The sequence below is a fragment of the Artemia franciscana genome, chromosome 7 (assembly GCF_032884065.1).
Source record: "Artemia franciscana chromosome 7, ASM3288406v1, whole genome shotgun sequence".
Taxonomy (NCBI): domain Eukaryota; kingdom Metazoa; phylum Arthropoda; class Branchiopoda; order Anostraca; family Artemiidae; genus Artemia; species Artemia franciscana.
In genome coordinates this window covers 22906332-22924210 of record NC_088869.1, presented here as the reverse complement: position 1 = coordinate 22924210, position 17879 = coordinate 22906332, and the positions used below count along the sequence as shown (strand labels likewise).

At 36.9% G+C, this 17879-nt stretch overlaps 1 protein-coding gene across 4 annotated transcripts in view; it reads left to right on the top strand.

The window, feature by feature from the left end:
* The window catches only part of LOC136029007 (zinc finger protein 43-like), a 65302-nt gene that overhangs the window by 28527 nt on the left and 18896 nt on the right, over nt 1-17879 (top strand). For 2 of the 4 annotated variants that reach the window (XM_065707014.1, XM_065707013.1), the window contains exons 6-8: nt 7437-7634; nt 11159-12374; nt 12902-12949. In XM_065707014.1, coding sequence (XP_065563086.1) covers nt 7437-7634; nt 11159-12374; nt 12902-12949 — 1462 coding nt within the window. The remainder of the gene's footprint in view (nt 1-7436; nt 7635-11158; nt 12375-12901; nt 12950-17879) is intronic. The other 2 variants (XM_065707016.1, XM_065707015.1) reach the window with 1 other exon arrangement.

Genomic DNA, 17879 nt, shown 5'->3' with positions numbered 1-17879 from the left:
GTTGAAATTGATGATTTTATTTCAGCCGAAATTCCAAGGATATATTATTGAGAGAATTAGTCTTAAAGTGGATGATTCACAATCCGTGTTGAAATTTAAATCCATATGCGAGTTGCATGATCAATAAAAATGAAAAATTCCAGTGCTGCTTCGGTTTTCCGATGCAATACAATTCAGTTACATCTCTAGCCAATGCTGAAAAACCAAATTGTCGACGTTGTTGTGATCCAGAATTAGACGAAAATATAAAGATAATATATATAGAGAATAGAGAAAATATATAGAGAATATATAGAGAATAGAGGAAATATACAGAGAATATATAGAGAAGAATTTTCACATAAACATGCTGTTTATCGAAAAGATTCCAGTAATCGCCGAATTACGCATAATAAATTTCCAAGTCCCCAAATTCAATCCTTACATGTTTAAAAAATTTGAATTTCACATAAATGTCGAATTAGTTGGAAATATAGGTCCAGTAAAGTATATATATATATATACATATACAAGGAACGTGATTGTGCTTCAATGAATATTGCTGAAAATAAACGGTGAATGGTTTACAATGAAGCAGAAACCTATGTGGAATGACGCTACATTACACCAACTGAAGCCTGCTGGTGACTACTTAGTTACGATATCCAAGAAAGAGACATGTCGTTCAACGTTTATATCTTCATTTACCTGGAAATTACCAAATACAAATTATCAGGCAAGCCTAAGAAGATTTGGTGGAATCGTATTTTTGACACAACAAGGCGTTAAAAAAGATGAAAAACTCGGAAAAACTTCGGGGATGGCCTGAACGCTATAGATGGAATGGAAATACAAGTACATGGGAACAAAGAATCTGTCGATTATGTGTCATTGGACGAATTCACAACTTAAATTTTGTCGCTAATACCGAGTGCATATATTTGTGAGCACTTTTGTATCATGTGAAGAATGCAACAAGTTTTGAAGATTTTAAAACAGTTGATAAAATTGTTTATTGCACATACAAAGAAATATGCCTTGCTCATGGCCTTGAATTCGATGATAAACAACGGTTCGATGCCCTAGAAGAATTGGCACTGTCTAAAATGATTTCTGCAATGCGAATACTCTTCACACAGATTCTTGTGTTTGGTAATCCTGCAGATCCAAACGTTTTTTGGGAAAGATTCAAAAATCAGTTGGAGGAGGATTTCATTCGGCATGCAAGACAAATTAATTTATCAGAAGATCTTGCAGTAAAGTGGGCACAACGCACTATTTCATCCATGTTAAATATGATCGCAATATAAGATCGAAATTTCAGTTTTTGGGTTGAGTGATATGGCATGGACAACATTGAGATCGCAATATAAGATCAAAATTTCAGTTTTTGGGTTGAGTGATATGGCATGGATAACATTGAGACAACGAAAATGACCAAAACTTGGTATTTCTAAACTCTAATGAGTGAGCTGTTACTGACATTAGTATGTATTCGCTTCCGCAAGGAAAACAGCTTGAAATTGTGGAAAATATTTTACATGCTATCAATGATTCTTATTATGTTGGGATTTTTTTTTATAGATGGACCAGGTGGAACCGGTAAAACATTTGTTTTTAAGACCTTGTACCACATTCTGTATGGAAAAAATTTAGAAAATACAACGTATGGCTTATGCAGAAATAGCAGCAACTTTACTGTTATTTGGACTAGCAACCCACAAGACCTTCGGCTTGAAAGTTCCACTTTCCTCATATTCTGTTTCCTGTATAAGACCTGGTTCAAGCATAGGTTTAGAATTAGCTCAAGTAGATGTTTTTATCTTTGAAGAAGCACCCATGCTTCCGAAGTATGGCTTACAAAATATGGATCAGCTGTTGCAGTCTATTGCAAATCTAAACATGCCATTGGTGGGAAACTTTAGCTGCTGGAGGTGATTTCCGAAAGTGTTTACCAGTCAACCCCGAAGCAACCGCGGTGAAACACTCACTTTATCAATAAAAAAAATCATCTTTGGAATAATTTCAAACATGATTTCTTTGAGAAAAATATGTGGGTCGATCCTGAACAGGAAGCATTTGCAAAGTACTTCCTCGAACTGGGAAATGGAAATCTTCCTAAACATGAAATTGAATTACCGAAAGACATAATTTCCAGCGGTAACTTAACTGAGGAAGTATTCGAAGAATGTTTGTCCAAGCAAAGTTTTCATTTAATGAAAAATCGAATTATTTTAGTTTCAATTAACAAAGAAGTTAGTAAAATAAATGCAAAAGTTTTCGATCGCCTTCTAGGAGAATACACATCGTATAAAAGTTACGGCTCCGTAAAAGATAAAGAAAAAGGAGGAATTGAGTTTATTCTTGAAATCCTCAATTCAATTGAAACAGCCGATTTACCGCTGCATGACTTACAAATAAAGAAAAATACGACAGTTATGCTTTTGCGGAACTTAGATACTTCAGAAGGGATGTGTAATGGGACCCGCCTTATTGTTACTGAATTATTTAACAATATAATATCTGAGAAAGATCAGGAAAAAAGTTCACATATTCCGAGTTACGGTGGACTCAAGTAAAAGTCAACTTGGATGTACTGTTCAACAACTTCAGTTTCAACTTCGACCCGCATTTGCAATGACTATGCATAAGTCTTAAGGGTGAAATTTTGAATTTGTTGGTGTCGACCTTAGTACTTCAGTTGTTGAATCATTGAATGCTATACGTTGGATTTTTCGTGTGAAAAGACAACGTAGCTGAAAAGTTCTGCTACCTCCTGAAAAATGAACAAAGAACATATAACGAAGGGCGGAAGGAATCCCTGACAACTACCAACGAAACGTCTTATTTCTTCTTTTTTTAAAGTTAATTAAACGATTAATAATTATAATATATATTAAATCATTGACATTTCAGGTCATAAGAACGATATAAATAGGTCAGAACTTCAAGTAAGAATTCATGTTTTTCCAGGATCCTCGTAACAAATCTGTGTTGCCTTCATGACAAATATAAGGCTCACGTCTGCGGTTAGAATACATGTATATATATATATATATATATATATATATATATATATATATATATATATATATATATATATATATATATATATATATATATATATATATATATATACTAGCTGGGGCCCGGCGTCTTCGACACCATACCCCAGCACGACACGCGGCAGGCTTCTATATATGGATTCTCATTGTCCCTTGTGTTCTATTGCAGTTTTTTCAAAGATATATGATTATTAAAGCAGGTCCAATTTCTAACAATGATATCTACTAAGCTTCAAAATTTTCGTTTTCTTTTTTAAGGTTATGAATTCTTGTAATCCCTTGTTTTTTAATTTCAATTTTTTTTTTCGTTTTTAGTTTTTTTTTTAGTTTTTTCCTTTTTTTCTTTTTATTGTTTTTTGGTTGTTTTTTTCCGCAACGTGCCCCAGCAACACGTGTGCAAGGTGCTAATTTTTAACTGCGTAAAACTTATTAATATACTACTGGTAATTCCTCTTATATACTCTGGTAATTCCTCGACACGCATTCTTTTTTTACTTTCTCTTTCAGCCGCAAGCCTGGTTTCGCGTTACTCTTCTAATACATCGACAGGCTTTCTTTTGGTAATTTCTCTCTGAGCCACAAGCCTACCCCCCCCCACCTAAAGCAACACGTATGCAAGGTGCTAATTTTTATCTGCATAACACTTGTGGATATACAACATTCTTTGCTGTCCCATTGTCTGTACATTTAATAGATTGTCCGGTTACCGACTCAGGAGCATGCAACATATAATAGGCCATTGGAAAACAATCCGTATTAAGATCTATACCTCATTTTTTTAGTGATTGCTCTTGAGCTTTGTTGATGGTGATTGCAAATGCTAACTGAATTGGGAATTTAAATCTTTTAAATTGAAAAGGCAAATCCGTTGGAATCATGGGAATGCGAGGAATAAGAACAGCATCACCCTCGGAAGGCCTTGTCAAGATTGTTGCCTCTATTACATTTTCCATTTTTTTTACGGCAAATCTCGTGCCGTTGCAAAGCGTTAGTGTGTTAACATTTTGCAACATTATTATTGGTACGCCTATTTTTAGTTGTAGCACGTGTGGTGGAAACCCTGGGAGATCTGGGGAATTTAAAAATTCTGATGGATAGTTAACCGCTTCGTTTGATTCCAGAACTGTGTCGACTGAGACCTGTAAATGACTGCCTGGTGTCGAATCTTGGTCAGAATAATATTATTGATTTCATGGACGTCTTTGCTCTTGGCTGCCAGAACCGCTCGTTCACTTAGTCATTTATGATTTTTATAATTGGTTAGAATATTTGGAAATACTTTTTCAACCAAATTATTTTTTGACATCACTAAATTACAGAATTAAGGAGGCAATTGTATACGTCCTGAAATTGAGTCAACTGGGAACATTCTGTTTCCAATTGCCATTAATTGATCTGAAAATATTTCACCAGAGTGATCATTTTGCAATCGGACACGCATATTTATAGTTAATTTTAATGTATTTACGTGTGCCCATAAAATAATAATTTTTCAGGCAAGTATTCATTTCCTCCGAGGTGTCGATCTAGAAATAATAGGTAATGTTTGCCTGAGATCTCCCGCAAGCAATGTTAATGTGCTGTTAAAGGGTTTAGAATTTCCTCGCAAATCTTGCAATAATTGCTCGAGAGCCTCGAGCGATTTTTTGTGTGCCATTGTGCACTCGACCCAAACAATAAGTTTTCTTGTTTTTCCAAGGCTGTTGGATTTTAAACCTGTTATTCATATAAAAAAATCAAAGATGTGCTGTCAGTCTACAAGTTTGGATGCTCTAAATGTGGAGTATTGCAAATGCTTTTTTGCAAACATCTGTCGAGGCAACAACCGCTCATCCACTGCAGTAAAGACGGCATGCCCAGAAGAAAAAGTTTCAACCCTCACCCGCATCGAGAAAAAGTGGAGAAGAAGGAAAGGCTATTAGTAAAGACCTTGTCTTTTTATGGCACTTGGTATTTACCAAGTGACATATAGCGATCGCAATTTCTGTCGGTCTCTCGGTCTATCTGTCTGTCTGTCCTGATTTTGCTAGTTCGGGTATTTTTAGATGAGCTAGGACGATGAAATTCGGCAGGCATATCAGGGACCAGACCAGATTAAATTAAAAATAGTCGATTCCCTGATTTGACCTTCTGGAGGGAGTGGGGAGGGGATGGTTAGTTCGGAAAAAATTAGAAAAATGAGGTATTTTTAACTTACGTACAGGTAATCAGATCATAATGCAATTTGATATTTAGAAGGGTAAATAATCGCGACTGGATCTGGTGACATTTGGGGGAATTGAAGGGGGAACCTGAAATCTTGGAAAACGCTTAGAGTGGAGGGATCGGGATGAAACTTGGTGGGAAAAATAAGCACAAGTCCTATATACGTGATAAAGATAACCGGAATGGATCTGCTCTCTATAGGGGAGTTGGGGGGGGGGGGTTAATTCGGAAAAAATAGAAAAACAGGTAATTTTAACTTACGAACGAGTGATTGGATCTTAATGAAATTTAATATTTTCGAGGACCTCGTAACTCAGACCTCTTCTTTTTAAATTCTGACCGGATCTAGTGTCATTGGAAGAATTGGAGGGGGGACAGGAAATCTTGGAAAACGCTTAGAATGGAGAGATCGGGATGAAACTTGGTGGGGAAAATAGGCGGAAGTCCTAGATACGTGATTGACGTAACCGGACCGGATCCGTTCTCTGTGGGGGAGTTGGGGGGGCCTAATTCGTTAATTCGGAAGAATTAGAAAAAAGAGGTATTTTTAACTTACGAACGGGTGATTGATACCTAATAAAATTTAGTTTTTGAAGGACCTCGTGTCTCAGAGCTCTTTTTTAAAATCCTTACCAGATCCGGTGATATTGAGGGAGTTGAAAGAAGAAACCAAAAATCTTGGAAAACACTCAGAGTGGAGAGATCGTGATGAAACTTGGTGGGAAGAATCATTACAAGTCTTAGATACGTGATTGAAATAACCAGACTGGATTGGCTCTCTTTGGGGGAGTTGGGGGGGGGTATTCCGGAAAAATTAGAAAAAGTGAGGTATTGGAGAGTAAAAAGTAAACGCTTGGAGAGATCGGGATGAAACTTAATGGGAAGAACAAGCACAAGTTCTAGATATGTTATTGACATAACTGAACCGGGTCGACTCTCTTTGGGGGAGGGGGGATTTCCTGTGATTTGGCGAGTTTGGTGCTTCTAGACGTTCAAGCACGTTATATTGGTAGGCGTGTAAGGGACCTGCACAAATTGACTAGATAACAGTTGTATCCCCGATTCGACCATCTGTGGGCAAGAGGGAGAGGAAAAATCAAAGAAAAAATGAGGTATTTATAACTTAGAATGGATGATCGGATCTTGATGAAATTTGATATTTATAAAGACCTCGTGTCCCAGAGCTCTTATTTTAAATTCCGAATGTATCCGGTGATATTGGGGAAGATGGAGGGAGAAACGCGAAATCTTGGAAAACGTTTAGAGTGAAGAGATCGGGATGAAACTCGGTGATAAGAATAAGCACAAGTCCCAGATACGTGATTAACATAACCGGACTGAATTCGCTCTCTTTGGGTGAGTTTGGGGGGAGGGACGTTAATTCGGAAAATTTTGAAAAATGGAGGTAGTTTTAACTTACGAATAGGTGACCGGATCTTAATTAAATTTGATATTTAGAAGGGATTCATGTCTCAGAGCCTTTTATTTCAAATCCCGACCAGATCTGGTTACATAGGGGGAGAGTTGGAGGGTGAAACCGGAAATCTTGGAAAACGCTTAGTGTGGAGAGATCGGGATGAAACTTGATGGGGAGAATAAGAAAATGTCGTAGATACGTGATTGACGTTACCAGACTGGGTCCGCTCTCTTTGGGGGAGTTAGGGGGGTCCAGTGCTTTGGTGAGTCCGGTGCTTCTGGACGTGCTAGGACGATAAAAATTGGTAGGCGTGTCAGGGACCTGCGCAAATTGAATTGATAAAGTCATTTGCCCCGATTCGATCTTTTGTGGGGCTGAAGGGAAAAGAAAAATTACAAAAAATGAGGTATTTTTAACGTACGAATGGGTGATTGGATCTTAATGAATTTTGATATTTAGAAGGACCTCGTGTCTCAGAGCTCTTATTTTAAATCCTGACCGGTATTAAGCCTCTGATTTTCCTTTTAAATCAGTCTATTGATTGTTAGAATTTTGCTAGAGCTCATGCCATATGAGCTCTACCAGAAATCTATTTTTTCTTTTATTCCATAATTTACCTTGCTTTTTTTTTACCCAGTAATTGAAATTTCTGAGGCTGTGTTATAACTATAATAGATTAAAATTCAGTTTAAACTATCAAAGCAGTGCAAAAGGGTAGATACGGCGCGTTCAAGCTCTAAGATAAGCGAAAACCTTAACAACGTCTCTAGTTCCAGGATTTCCAAGCTCCATCATATACCAGGGGAAAATGCCAACCAGAACTTTCAGAAGAGGTGTTCGTCCCAAAGCTTTCTACTGCACAGCGTGCAATAAGGGGTTCACCTCTATTGGACGTTTAAGACGGCATTATTCTACAAACATCCATCAGAATGCCGTAAAATATAGTGGATTACCCGATCCAGCGAGAAGTAAGTTCTTGAACTCTTTTTTTATGTTGTGACAAAAAAAAACGGCTCGTCGAACATAATTGAATGGTACCTATGATTTTTGAAAAAAGGGAAGTACCCAATGATTTTAGGAAAACCTTAATTAGACCACTGTATAAGAAAGGTGACAAGAGTGAGTGTCGTTATTATTGAGGCATTAGTCTGGTCTCTGTAGGTAGCAAATTACTGAGTAATATGATACTTTTTAGACTGAGACATGCTGTAGACAAAGTTTTAAGGGAAGAACAATGCGGTTTTAGAAAAGGTAGAGGATGTGTCGACCATGTTTTCACTCTTAGGTTAATAATTGAGAAGTCCCTTCGTTGTCAAACACCTTTGGTCCTTAGTTTTATCGATTATGAGCAAGCTTTCGATTCTGTTGATAGAACAGCGTTAACAAAGGTCTTATCGTTATATGGTATACCAGAAAAATACATTAAAGTTATCTGCGCTATGTACGAGAATAATACTGCTGCGGTTAAGGTAGGAAATGAGGTTAGCAACTGGTTTTGTATTAAATCAGGAGTTAAGCAGTGTTGTGTTCTATCCCCCTTTATATGGATCATTTTGATGGACTTCGTCTTAAGGAGCACAGAAAAGGCGATTGGGGACCATGAATCAAATGGGGAGGAAGAACGCTCCTGGACTTAGATTATGCTGATGATTTAAGCATATTAGATGAAAGTGTGAGCAAAATGAATGAATTTTTAGAGGTTTTACGAGTTCAGGGTGCTAAAATAGGCTTGAAAATTAATGTTAAGAAGACTAAGTCACTAAGGCTAGGAATAAGTGAAGATGAACAGGTGACATTAGGTAACGAAAAGATTGATCAGGTTGGGAGCTTCAGTTACCTTGGTAGTATTATTAGTAAAGATGGTGGGAGCAGTGAAGATGTTAAAAGTAGAATAGCTAAAGCTGAGGGTGTTTTTTCACAGTTAAAAAAAGTTTGGAAGAATAGAAATATAAGCCTACAAACCAAGATTAGAATATTGGAAGCTACAGTGATGACAGTGGTCAAATATGGCTCTGAAGCATTGGCACTCCGAAAAGCAGATGAAAATTTACTAGATGTTTTCCAGAGAAATTGCCTACGGATTGTTCTGGGTACCCGGCTGATTGACCGTATTTCAAACAGTAGGTTGTACGAAAAGTGTGGTTCAATCCCGCTTTCTGGGGCTATAATGAAAGAAAGGTTGATATGGCTAGGCCACGTTCTACGGATGAAGGATGACAGATTACCGAAGATTGCCCTTTTTGGCCAACCGTCTGGGGCTACACGGAAAGCAGGTCGTCCTTGTCTGGGTTGGGAGGATGTCATAAATAAAGATTTAAAGGAAATGGGAACTTCCTGGGAGGGTGTAAAGAGGGAGGCTTTAAATAGACTAGGTTGGAGGAGGAGCGTGCGTAGCTGTGTTGGCCTCAGGTGGCTTAATACCGCAGTGAGTTATTCGTAGTAGTAGTAGTAGTATTTTGAATTATTCCCGCATGCTCAAGTAATAAATAATGAAAAATGTGGGGTTCTAAAGAGGGTAGTCGGAGCCAAATCACAGTATAGATATATACGAACAATAGCAAAAAGTCCTTTAACCTCCATTGAAGAATTTTGAAACACATCTGAAACAACACAAGCTATACCACTCATCTTGACCCCGTCTTCGCGCACGCACAATTCTTAGCGCATCATGATGAGAAACTATTGCTCTGACCATTTTGGAATTTCCCAAACAGCGCGCTATTAATGCGCGTGATGTTTGGAGAAACTTTTCGCTACTGTTCGAATGTATATATTTATACAGTGGAACCAAATGATAAATGTTGGTATAAACGTTTTTTTTAAGTTCTAGAGTTAACAACTTTTTTTTTTTATGCTGCAGTAAGGCCACTAAAAGAGTGTAAAGAATGTTCAAGTAAATTGAAACGAGTTTGAAAAAGAATCTTCACGGAAGAAACAATATCTACCAAATATTATTAATTATTTGAATTATTTTTTTTTGTATTTATCATGGAGAACGAATGCTCTTTGAAAGTTGGAGGGGGCTAATTCGGTCGTAAATGCTCTGTTCTGTTACTTTTTTTAGAACAAAAACCGATCGCATGACACCCGAGCACTTTTGTACTGTTTACGCCTAGAGCCCAAGGTGGCATCAGGTAAACTTTTTTAGAGAGCAATTTTAATGAGAACGGTTAGAAAATGCAAACACTATACCCCAGTGGTTACATGACACGTGCTTTTCCCCAAAGGAAAAGGTCTCAAATTCTTCAAATATCATGTTTCAAAGGAAAGACCTAAATGTACTAGTCAACATAATTTAATTCTAGTAAAATAACGAGCTTTCCTGGGCTTTTAGCTATCAAAAGATCCTTTTCGTTTACTTTTGCCTCCTCTGCACCGTAGAGATGACAGCTCCCGTCTTCGGCCCTGAGGTTGGGTCGAGATTCTTATGGGTTATTTTTATATGAGAGGAGAGGGGAGGAGGAAGAGAGGAGAGGGGCAAGAGTTTTTAACTTAGCTTGAAAGTCTAAATTGCGGATTTGTTTGATATTTCATAATTTGTGTACACATTTGTTTGTGGGATTGACTAACTCGTGTGCATACTAAAGGCATCCACACAGTATTAAAGGCCTTTGACGCCACTGGTGTCTGCTTTAAGCCCACACACGTCTCGACCTTACACTTTTTTCCCATAGTCTCTTATGTGTTTGGTGTAATTGTAAACATATATACCCGTAGCAAATATAGTGTTTTGAATAAACCAATTATAACTTCCAGCCTATATTTCATTGAACTAGATGTGATATTTTACAAAATTGAAAAATTGGAATATAACCATATAATAAGAAGTATGCTACTGTTAATGAATGGGTTCACGACAGAAAGGTCAAGTGCCTTGGAGGGGTTACAGAGTCCTTGTTGCATTAAAAAAAAAAAATGTGGTTGTGTTGTTTTTTTTTTGCAATACACGTGTTATCCCAATCAAAATCAATATTCAGTGCTAGGATATAAGCTGTTATCGAACAAGAATCTCGAACCCTATGAATTAAATGTGACCTTAATTTTCGTAATGTACCCCTTTTGACCGTGCTGAATTTTTATGACCTAATGGTTGAAAATGTGTCTAAAAAGCACGATTGTGTCCGCGGCAGTCCTGCAACCATTTACTTATTTTTTAAAATTTAAATATTTCAAATTTTGAAATTAAGTAGCTACCGTATAATTTCTTTTGATCTGACGTCGGAAGTCGTTTTAATGTAGTATTCTTGCTTAACGAAAAATGTATGGGCATATAATTATCGTGCTGATAACAATTGTCTACCTTTATATGTACAAATATTGTGTTTTGGTTCTCAATAAGATTTGAAAAGATTGATGATTTCGGGGGTATTAAGGAAGGAATGAGTTTTATTGGGGTGAAACAGATAATTTTTGTGAAATCCTTGATTTTTTGGGAAATTGGAAACACTAATTCGAATCCTTATTTTTATGTATGATGTATTTTCATTTTCAGAAAAGAAGAAACTTAAAGCTGGTGATACGACAGCATTATCTCAAGCCTCTTTGAGTCCTTCCCCAGGGAGTCCTGAGTTATCAACTAGCTCAGGTGACGAAACTCAATTCTCAGTTCATCAACTAGCTCAGTGCTACGAAGATTCTCTTGGGACACTTAATATGCCAACTGCATCTCAAGGGCAAATGTCACCGGAGCATTTTCGTCAAGACTTTCAATCAGTGTCTCAGCAGGGTCATTTCTACTGTAGTAATCAAAATAATTTCAAAGAAACTGTTAGAATTACCTCAAATTTGTCAGTTACCACTAGCAATACATTTGGTTTTACTGGTACCAACGGAAATGGTCCTTCAAATCTATTACGTTCTAACAATTCTGAATTTTCGCAAGTCATTCCATTTTCAACTGAAAATACATCTACGAATAGTACGACTAACGGAACATATTCAACCTCAACGAGTCTCCCTGTCTTGAACCAATCACCAGCCAATGGGCCTCAATCACATTCTGACTTACCTCATTTTCAGTCACAAGCTAGTCAGTACGCTTCGGAGTCCACTCAATCCCTTCGTTGTTTAGAATCGTTTGCTTTGGGTCCAATTTATTCTTCATTTTCAAGTACCTACAATCAAGACGATCCTAATTTTTGCGATTCAGCGCTTCCCCCAAACTCTCAAGTCCCACCCTCGGAAGGTACTAGAGGAGCTAAAGCAAAGGCGGAGCTAAAGCTGAAACAGAGTGATATAGGAACATCTTATTGTTTTAAAACAGCCCAACCCTCTATTTCTGCTATTCCATGCATACCTTATAACTTATCGACTGTGTCAAAGGATGATAGTTTACCTAAATTGCTCGTTAAAAAGAAGCCTAAAAAGATCAAGAAAAAAGTCCGGGAACTTTTAGTTGCTTCAAAATCAGAGTTGCATGGCAATGCGTTCCCAATTGAGATAGTTGTGAATAAAAAGTATGTGTCTCCTCCTTCACCCCCTCGAGCTCCGTGTGAAATCCCAATACCTTTGCAGAATGAAATTTTGCCGTCTTTTAGTGAGTCTCCTGTTGAAAGTGAAACTCCTCAAGTGACTGAAAATCTGCCTTATGATGAAGCCAATTTAGGCTTTAATAATAACAATACGTTGGCTATTAGTGGAAAACTGGTTTTTGGAAGAGTTAGTGGGAGTAGTGACGGAAACTCATCCACCGCAGTAAATCCACAGAGGTAAGATTATCATAGAAAATTTTCTGTTCGTTAGTAATTCAGTTCATTCGTTTAGTTTTGTTTTATATGTCTTGTGCTATAAAGAAGTATGGCTCTGAAGTCAGAGTCTCTGCTCCACTTTATTGGTTTCAAATATTATGTTTTTATTATTTTATTCTCATTTAACTATTAATGTACTTTAGAATACTTTTTACATAAGTCCTATTTGTATCTTAAAATTTACTGGTTCTTTTCACAGATTTTTTTGTTATTTAATTACAATTATAACTTAAAGCCTCCTCCACTAGTTCAGACCTAGTTAAGCTTTTGAGTATAATTTGGTCAAATTTTAACCAGCAAATTTAATTTAGTTTCTTGGTAATTGAGTTTGAAACTTAGACCCGCATAGGTTATATACTTTCTCAACAAGCAAATACCTTACTATGTAATAGATGCCTTTCCTATTTCCTCTCATCCATCTACTGTGTTTAGTGTAAATCGTACTCAAATATTGTTTTGTTATAAAGACACATTTCGTTTATTTTTAGAGAGTCTAATACACGACGCAGAAAGATGAGAAAAGCATACGCTAAAAGGTATTTTAAGTTGAAATAATTGAAGGTAAAACTTTTGAATCTGAGAACTATAAGGACGATCTTATTTTTTTTTTTTGATTTAAGTGAAATAATGCACTAGGTGAAGAAGTCTTTAATATTGTTATACTTTTGATCACCTTAGTCACTTTTAAAACATAAATAAGTTGTTTTTTTCCATTCTGTTTCCACATTTATTTTCCTTTTTTTCTTCTTTCTGATGTTCTTCTTCATTATCTTGCTCTCTTTACAACTGATATTGTTTCACATCAGGAGCAATAGCCTCTTGCTTCTTATGTTTAATAAAATCCATCTGTTTTTATGGGACTTGATATCTACCAAGTGACATATAGCGATGGCAAATTCTGTCGGTCGGTCTCTCTGTCCTGGTTTTGCTACTTTAGGCACTTCCAGGTAAGCCAGGACGATGAAATTTGGCAGGCGTGTCAGGAACCACACCAGATTAAACTAGAAATTGTGAGGTATTTTTAACTTACGAACGTATGATCGGATCTTAATTAAATTTAATGTTTGGAAGGATATCGTGTCTCAAAGCTTCTTATTTTAAATTCCAACCGAATCTGGTGACATTGGGGGGAGTTGGGGCGGAGGGGAAGGAACCTAAAATCTTTGGAAAACGCTCAGAGTGGAGGGATCGGGATGAAACTTGGTGGTAAAAAATAAACACAAGTCCTAGATACGTGATTGACATAACCGAAACGGATCCGCGCTATTTAGGGAAGTTGGGAGGGAGGGTTAATTCTGAAAAATTTGAAAAAATGAAGTATTTTTAACTTACGAAGGAGTGGTCGGATGCTAATGAAATTCGATGTTTGGAAGTTTATCGTGTCTCAGAGCTCTTATTTTAAATTCCGACCGGATCCGGTGACATTGGGGGGATTTGGGGGGGGGGGAGAAACCAAAATTCTTGGAAAACGTGGAAACTGAGGTATCTTACGAATGGGTGATCGGATCTTATGAAACTTGATATATAAAAGGATCTAATGTCTCAGATGCTCCAATTTCAATTCGAATCCGATCCAGGGACATAGGGGGTTGGAGGGGGGAAACAGAAATATAGGAAACCGGAAATCTTGGAAAACGCTTCGAGTGGAGAGATCGGGATGAAACTTGATGGGAAGCATAAGCACAAGCTATAGATACGTAATTGACATAACTCGAACGGATCCGTTCTCTTTGGGGGAGCTGGGGGGTGTTAATGCGGAAAAATTAGAAAAATTTAGGTATTTTTAACTCAAGAACGAGTGACCGGATCTTAATGAAATTTGATATTTAGAAGGAACTCATGTCTCAGAGCTCTTATTTGAAATCCTGACCAAATCTGTTGACATTGAGGGGAGTCGGAGGGGGAAACCGGAAATCTTGGAAAACGCTTAGAGTGGAGAAATTGAGATGAAACTTGGTGGGTAGAATAAGCAAATGTAGTAGATATGTGATTGACGTAACCGTAATGGATCCGCTCTCTTTTGGGGAGTTAGGGGGTAGGGTTCAGTGTTTTGGCGAGTTTGGTGCTTCTGGACGTGCTAGGACGATGAAAATTGGTAGGCGTGTCAGAGAGCTGCACAAATTGACTTTATAACAGTCGTTCTCTCCGATTCGACCATCTGGGGGCTGAAGGGAGGGGAAAAATTAGAAAAAAGAGTATTTATAACTAATGAGTAGGTTATCGGATCTTAATGAATTTTGATATTTAGAAGGATCTCATGACTCAGAACTTTTATTTTAAATCCCGACCGGCATTAAGCCTCTGATTTTCTTTTAAAACCAATCTATTGATTTATATAATTTTGCTAGAGCTCATACCATATGAGCTCTTGGCTCTTCCGGCCTCGTCACAAGTGCTGTATGAGCTCTTAGCTCTTTATATTTACATTTTTTGTTTGTCAATATACTAAAAATATGAAAAAAAGGGCAATTTTTTTGGAAAAAGCTGTAAATGCTTATTCGACATAAGGAAAAGCTTAAAACATGCAGTTTAAGTGGCACAGGTTTCGTGTGCATTTTCAAATACACACGAAAGGAAGCTAGTGGTTCAAAAAAAGATTTTTGGGGGAAAACCTGTTCAAATTATCAAAAACAGTAAAAAAAGGAAATGATTAGAAATTATAAGTGATTAAAGTGAAATTAAGTGAGTGGGGCATTAAAAGTTTTGAAACTATCCCATGATGCTCCATTTATAATGAGATGTTTACTAATACTGGGATTTTGCTAGCGCTAATTTAAGCCAATTATAATTTTTCTGTCGGAAAATGCTATAAAAAATTTGATTGTCTGAAATTAGCCCTAGCTATATTTTGGTATTAATAAATCCTAAAGAAAAAGAGAATGGTAATTTCCCTTGTTTGTATTTCATATGTTTTTCCATTTATAGCCAGTGAGATTCTGGAATTAATTTAATGCTATATTCAATGTCCTTTACCCTACTCTGAGAAAAAGAGATTTATGACTTCAAGAGGTCAAAGAATTAGATAGTTTTTGACGACTTATAGCCTTTTTTAGTTTATTTTTTATGCATATAAAGTTTTTGGCTTGCGAAATATGCCTTCGTCCATTTGAAGCGCCTTTTTTTTTATTTCAAACTTTTAGATAAGGTACTTTTTGTCAATAAACAATTTTTTCTATAAATGTCCAAGAAATGGGTACGATATATCCAAAAATTCTTTCGTGAATTACCCCCGACCTACTAATCTTCATCTAAGGAGAACGTGTTTCTCTGACGCTCAATCCTAATAAAAAAGTATGGTGGGTGTGCATGCCTAATGTGTTAGGCACAATTAACAAACAAACACAAAGTAGAAACAATAGGGAAATTGTTTTCAAGACAGTGGAAATCAATTCGTCGCTATTTTAGGCACACTTATTCTGCACATTATGTAGTAAGAATTGTTTTCTAGCTTCACACTGTCCAAATACTTTTCCCTCTCCCCTAATTGTAAATATTTAGCCCAAATTATATATTTTCAATCTATTCTGTCTCTTCTCTTTGTCTTGTCTCACGCTAAGCTGAAAGAAATTAACGAAAAAACCGGTTTGACAATGCGTCAATGAATGGACAACTTGAGTGGTCGGGGGTATATCTTATAAGTATAAAAAAAATTCTGAAGTTTTTCTGTGTGCACCTTAGGGGGATGTGCGACCCCAAGAAGCCATGATGTTATTGTTTTGCTTATGTTTTAACATTTGTCTTAAATTGGTCTTGATCAAGTGCTTTTCACATATTTAGTATCTTAAGCATTTAGAATTGGAAAGAGGAAAAAACCGCCCTTTAACCAACTTAGTTTTTTTTTTTGCATAACTACCAACTAAAGAAAATCTAACTTTTGTTTTTGAAAAATGAGAGGATGGGGAAATGTTACAAGGTTTCGCCGCTCCTATCTTGATTTTAGGGTTAATTTGTCACGTAATATATTAGCGAAATGTGTCCGTTATTAATAAACATGGCAAGATTTGCTAATTTTTTTTCAAAATGTTATCATTAATTTGACTTTATTTGTTTTAGATTTATTTTAATACAACTGAACATTAAAAAATTTGATCTAAAAAAGCATAGTTTAGAGTGACCACGATGGGTTGTGTTTTGATCTGTAACACAAATGTTTCGAATTATTCAGATGAAAAGAGCAAAATATGTAAGGGACACTACTGAAAAGTACAGAAAGTGGAACTGCCTTATTTCAAAACTACTACTACCTTCAACAACTCACCGCTTCACCAAGCCGCCTGAGGCCAATGCTGCTACGCTCGCTCCTCCTCCACCCCTATCTGTTTAAAGCCTCCCTTTTTACTCTCTCCCAGGAAGTTCCCGTTTTCGTTATATCTTTTTTATGACGTCCTCCCAGACGAGGACGAACTGCTTTCCGTTTAGCCCTAGGTGGTTGGCCGAAAAGGACAATCTTCGGCAATCTGTCATCCGCACAACGTGCCCTAACCATTTCAACCTTTTTTTCATTATAGCCCTAGAAAGCGGGATTGAACCACATTTTTCGAACAGCCTACTCTTTGAAATACGGTCATTCAGCCCGGTACCCAGTACAATCCGTAGGCAATTTCTCTGGAAAACATCTATCAAATCTTCATCCGACTTTTGGTGCGCCCATGCTTCAGAGCCATATTTGGCCACCATCATCACTCTAGCTTCTAATATTCTAATCTTGGTTTGCAGACTTATTCTTCCAAACTTTTTTTAACTGCGAAAAAAGCACCCTGAGCCTTGGCTATTCTACGTTTAACATCTTCACTAATCCCACAGTCTTTACTAATAATACTACCAAGATAAGTGAAACTGCCCACCTGATCAATCTTTTTGTTACCCAGTGTCATCTTTTCATCTTTGCTTATTCCTAGCCTTAGTAAAATAGTCTTCTTAACATTAATTTTCAAACCTATTTTTGCACCCTGAACTCGCAAAACCTCTAAAATTTCATCATTTTGCTCACACTTTCATCAAGAATGCTTAAATCATGAGCATAATCTAAGTCCAGCAGAGTTTTTCCTCCCCATTTGATTGCGTGGTCTCCCATTGCCTTCCTGTGCTCCTTAAGACTAAGTCCATTATTTGATCCATATAAAGGGGGATAGAACAGAACCCTGCTTAACTTCTGATTTAACACAAAACCAGCTGCTAACCTCATTTCTTACTTAACCGCAGAAGTGTTATTCTCGTACAAAGCACTAATCACTTTCATGTATTTGTCTGGTATACTGTACAAGGATAAGACCTTTGCTAAAGCTCTTCTATCAACCGAATCAAAATTTTGCTCATAATCTATAAAACTGAGGACCAGAGGTGTTTTATAGCTCAGGTACTTCTCAATTATTAACCTAAGAGTGAAAATTTGGTTGACACCTCCTCTACCTTTTCTAAAACCACACTGTTTTTCTCTTAAAAGTTCGTCTACAGCGTCTCTCAGTC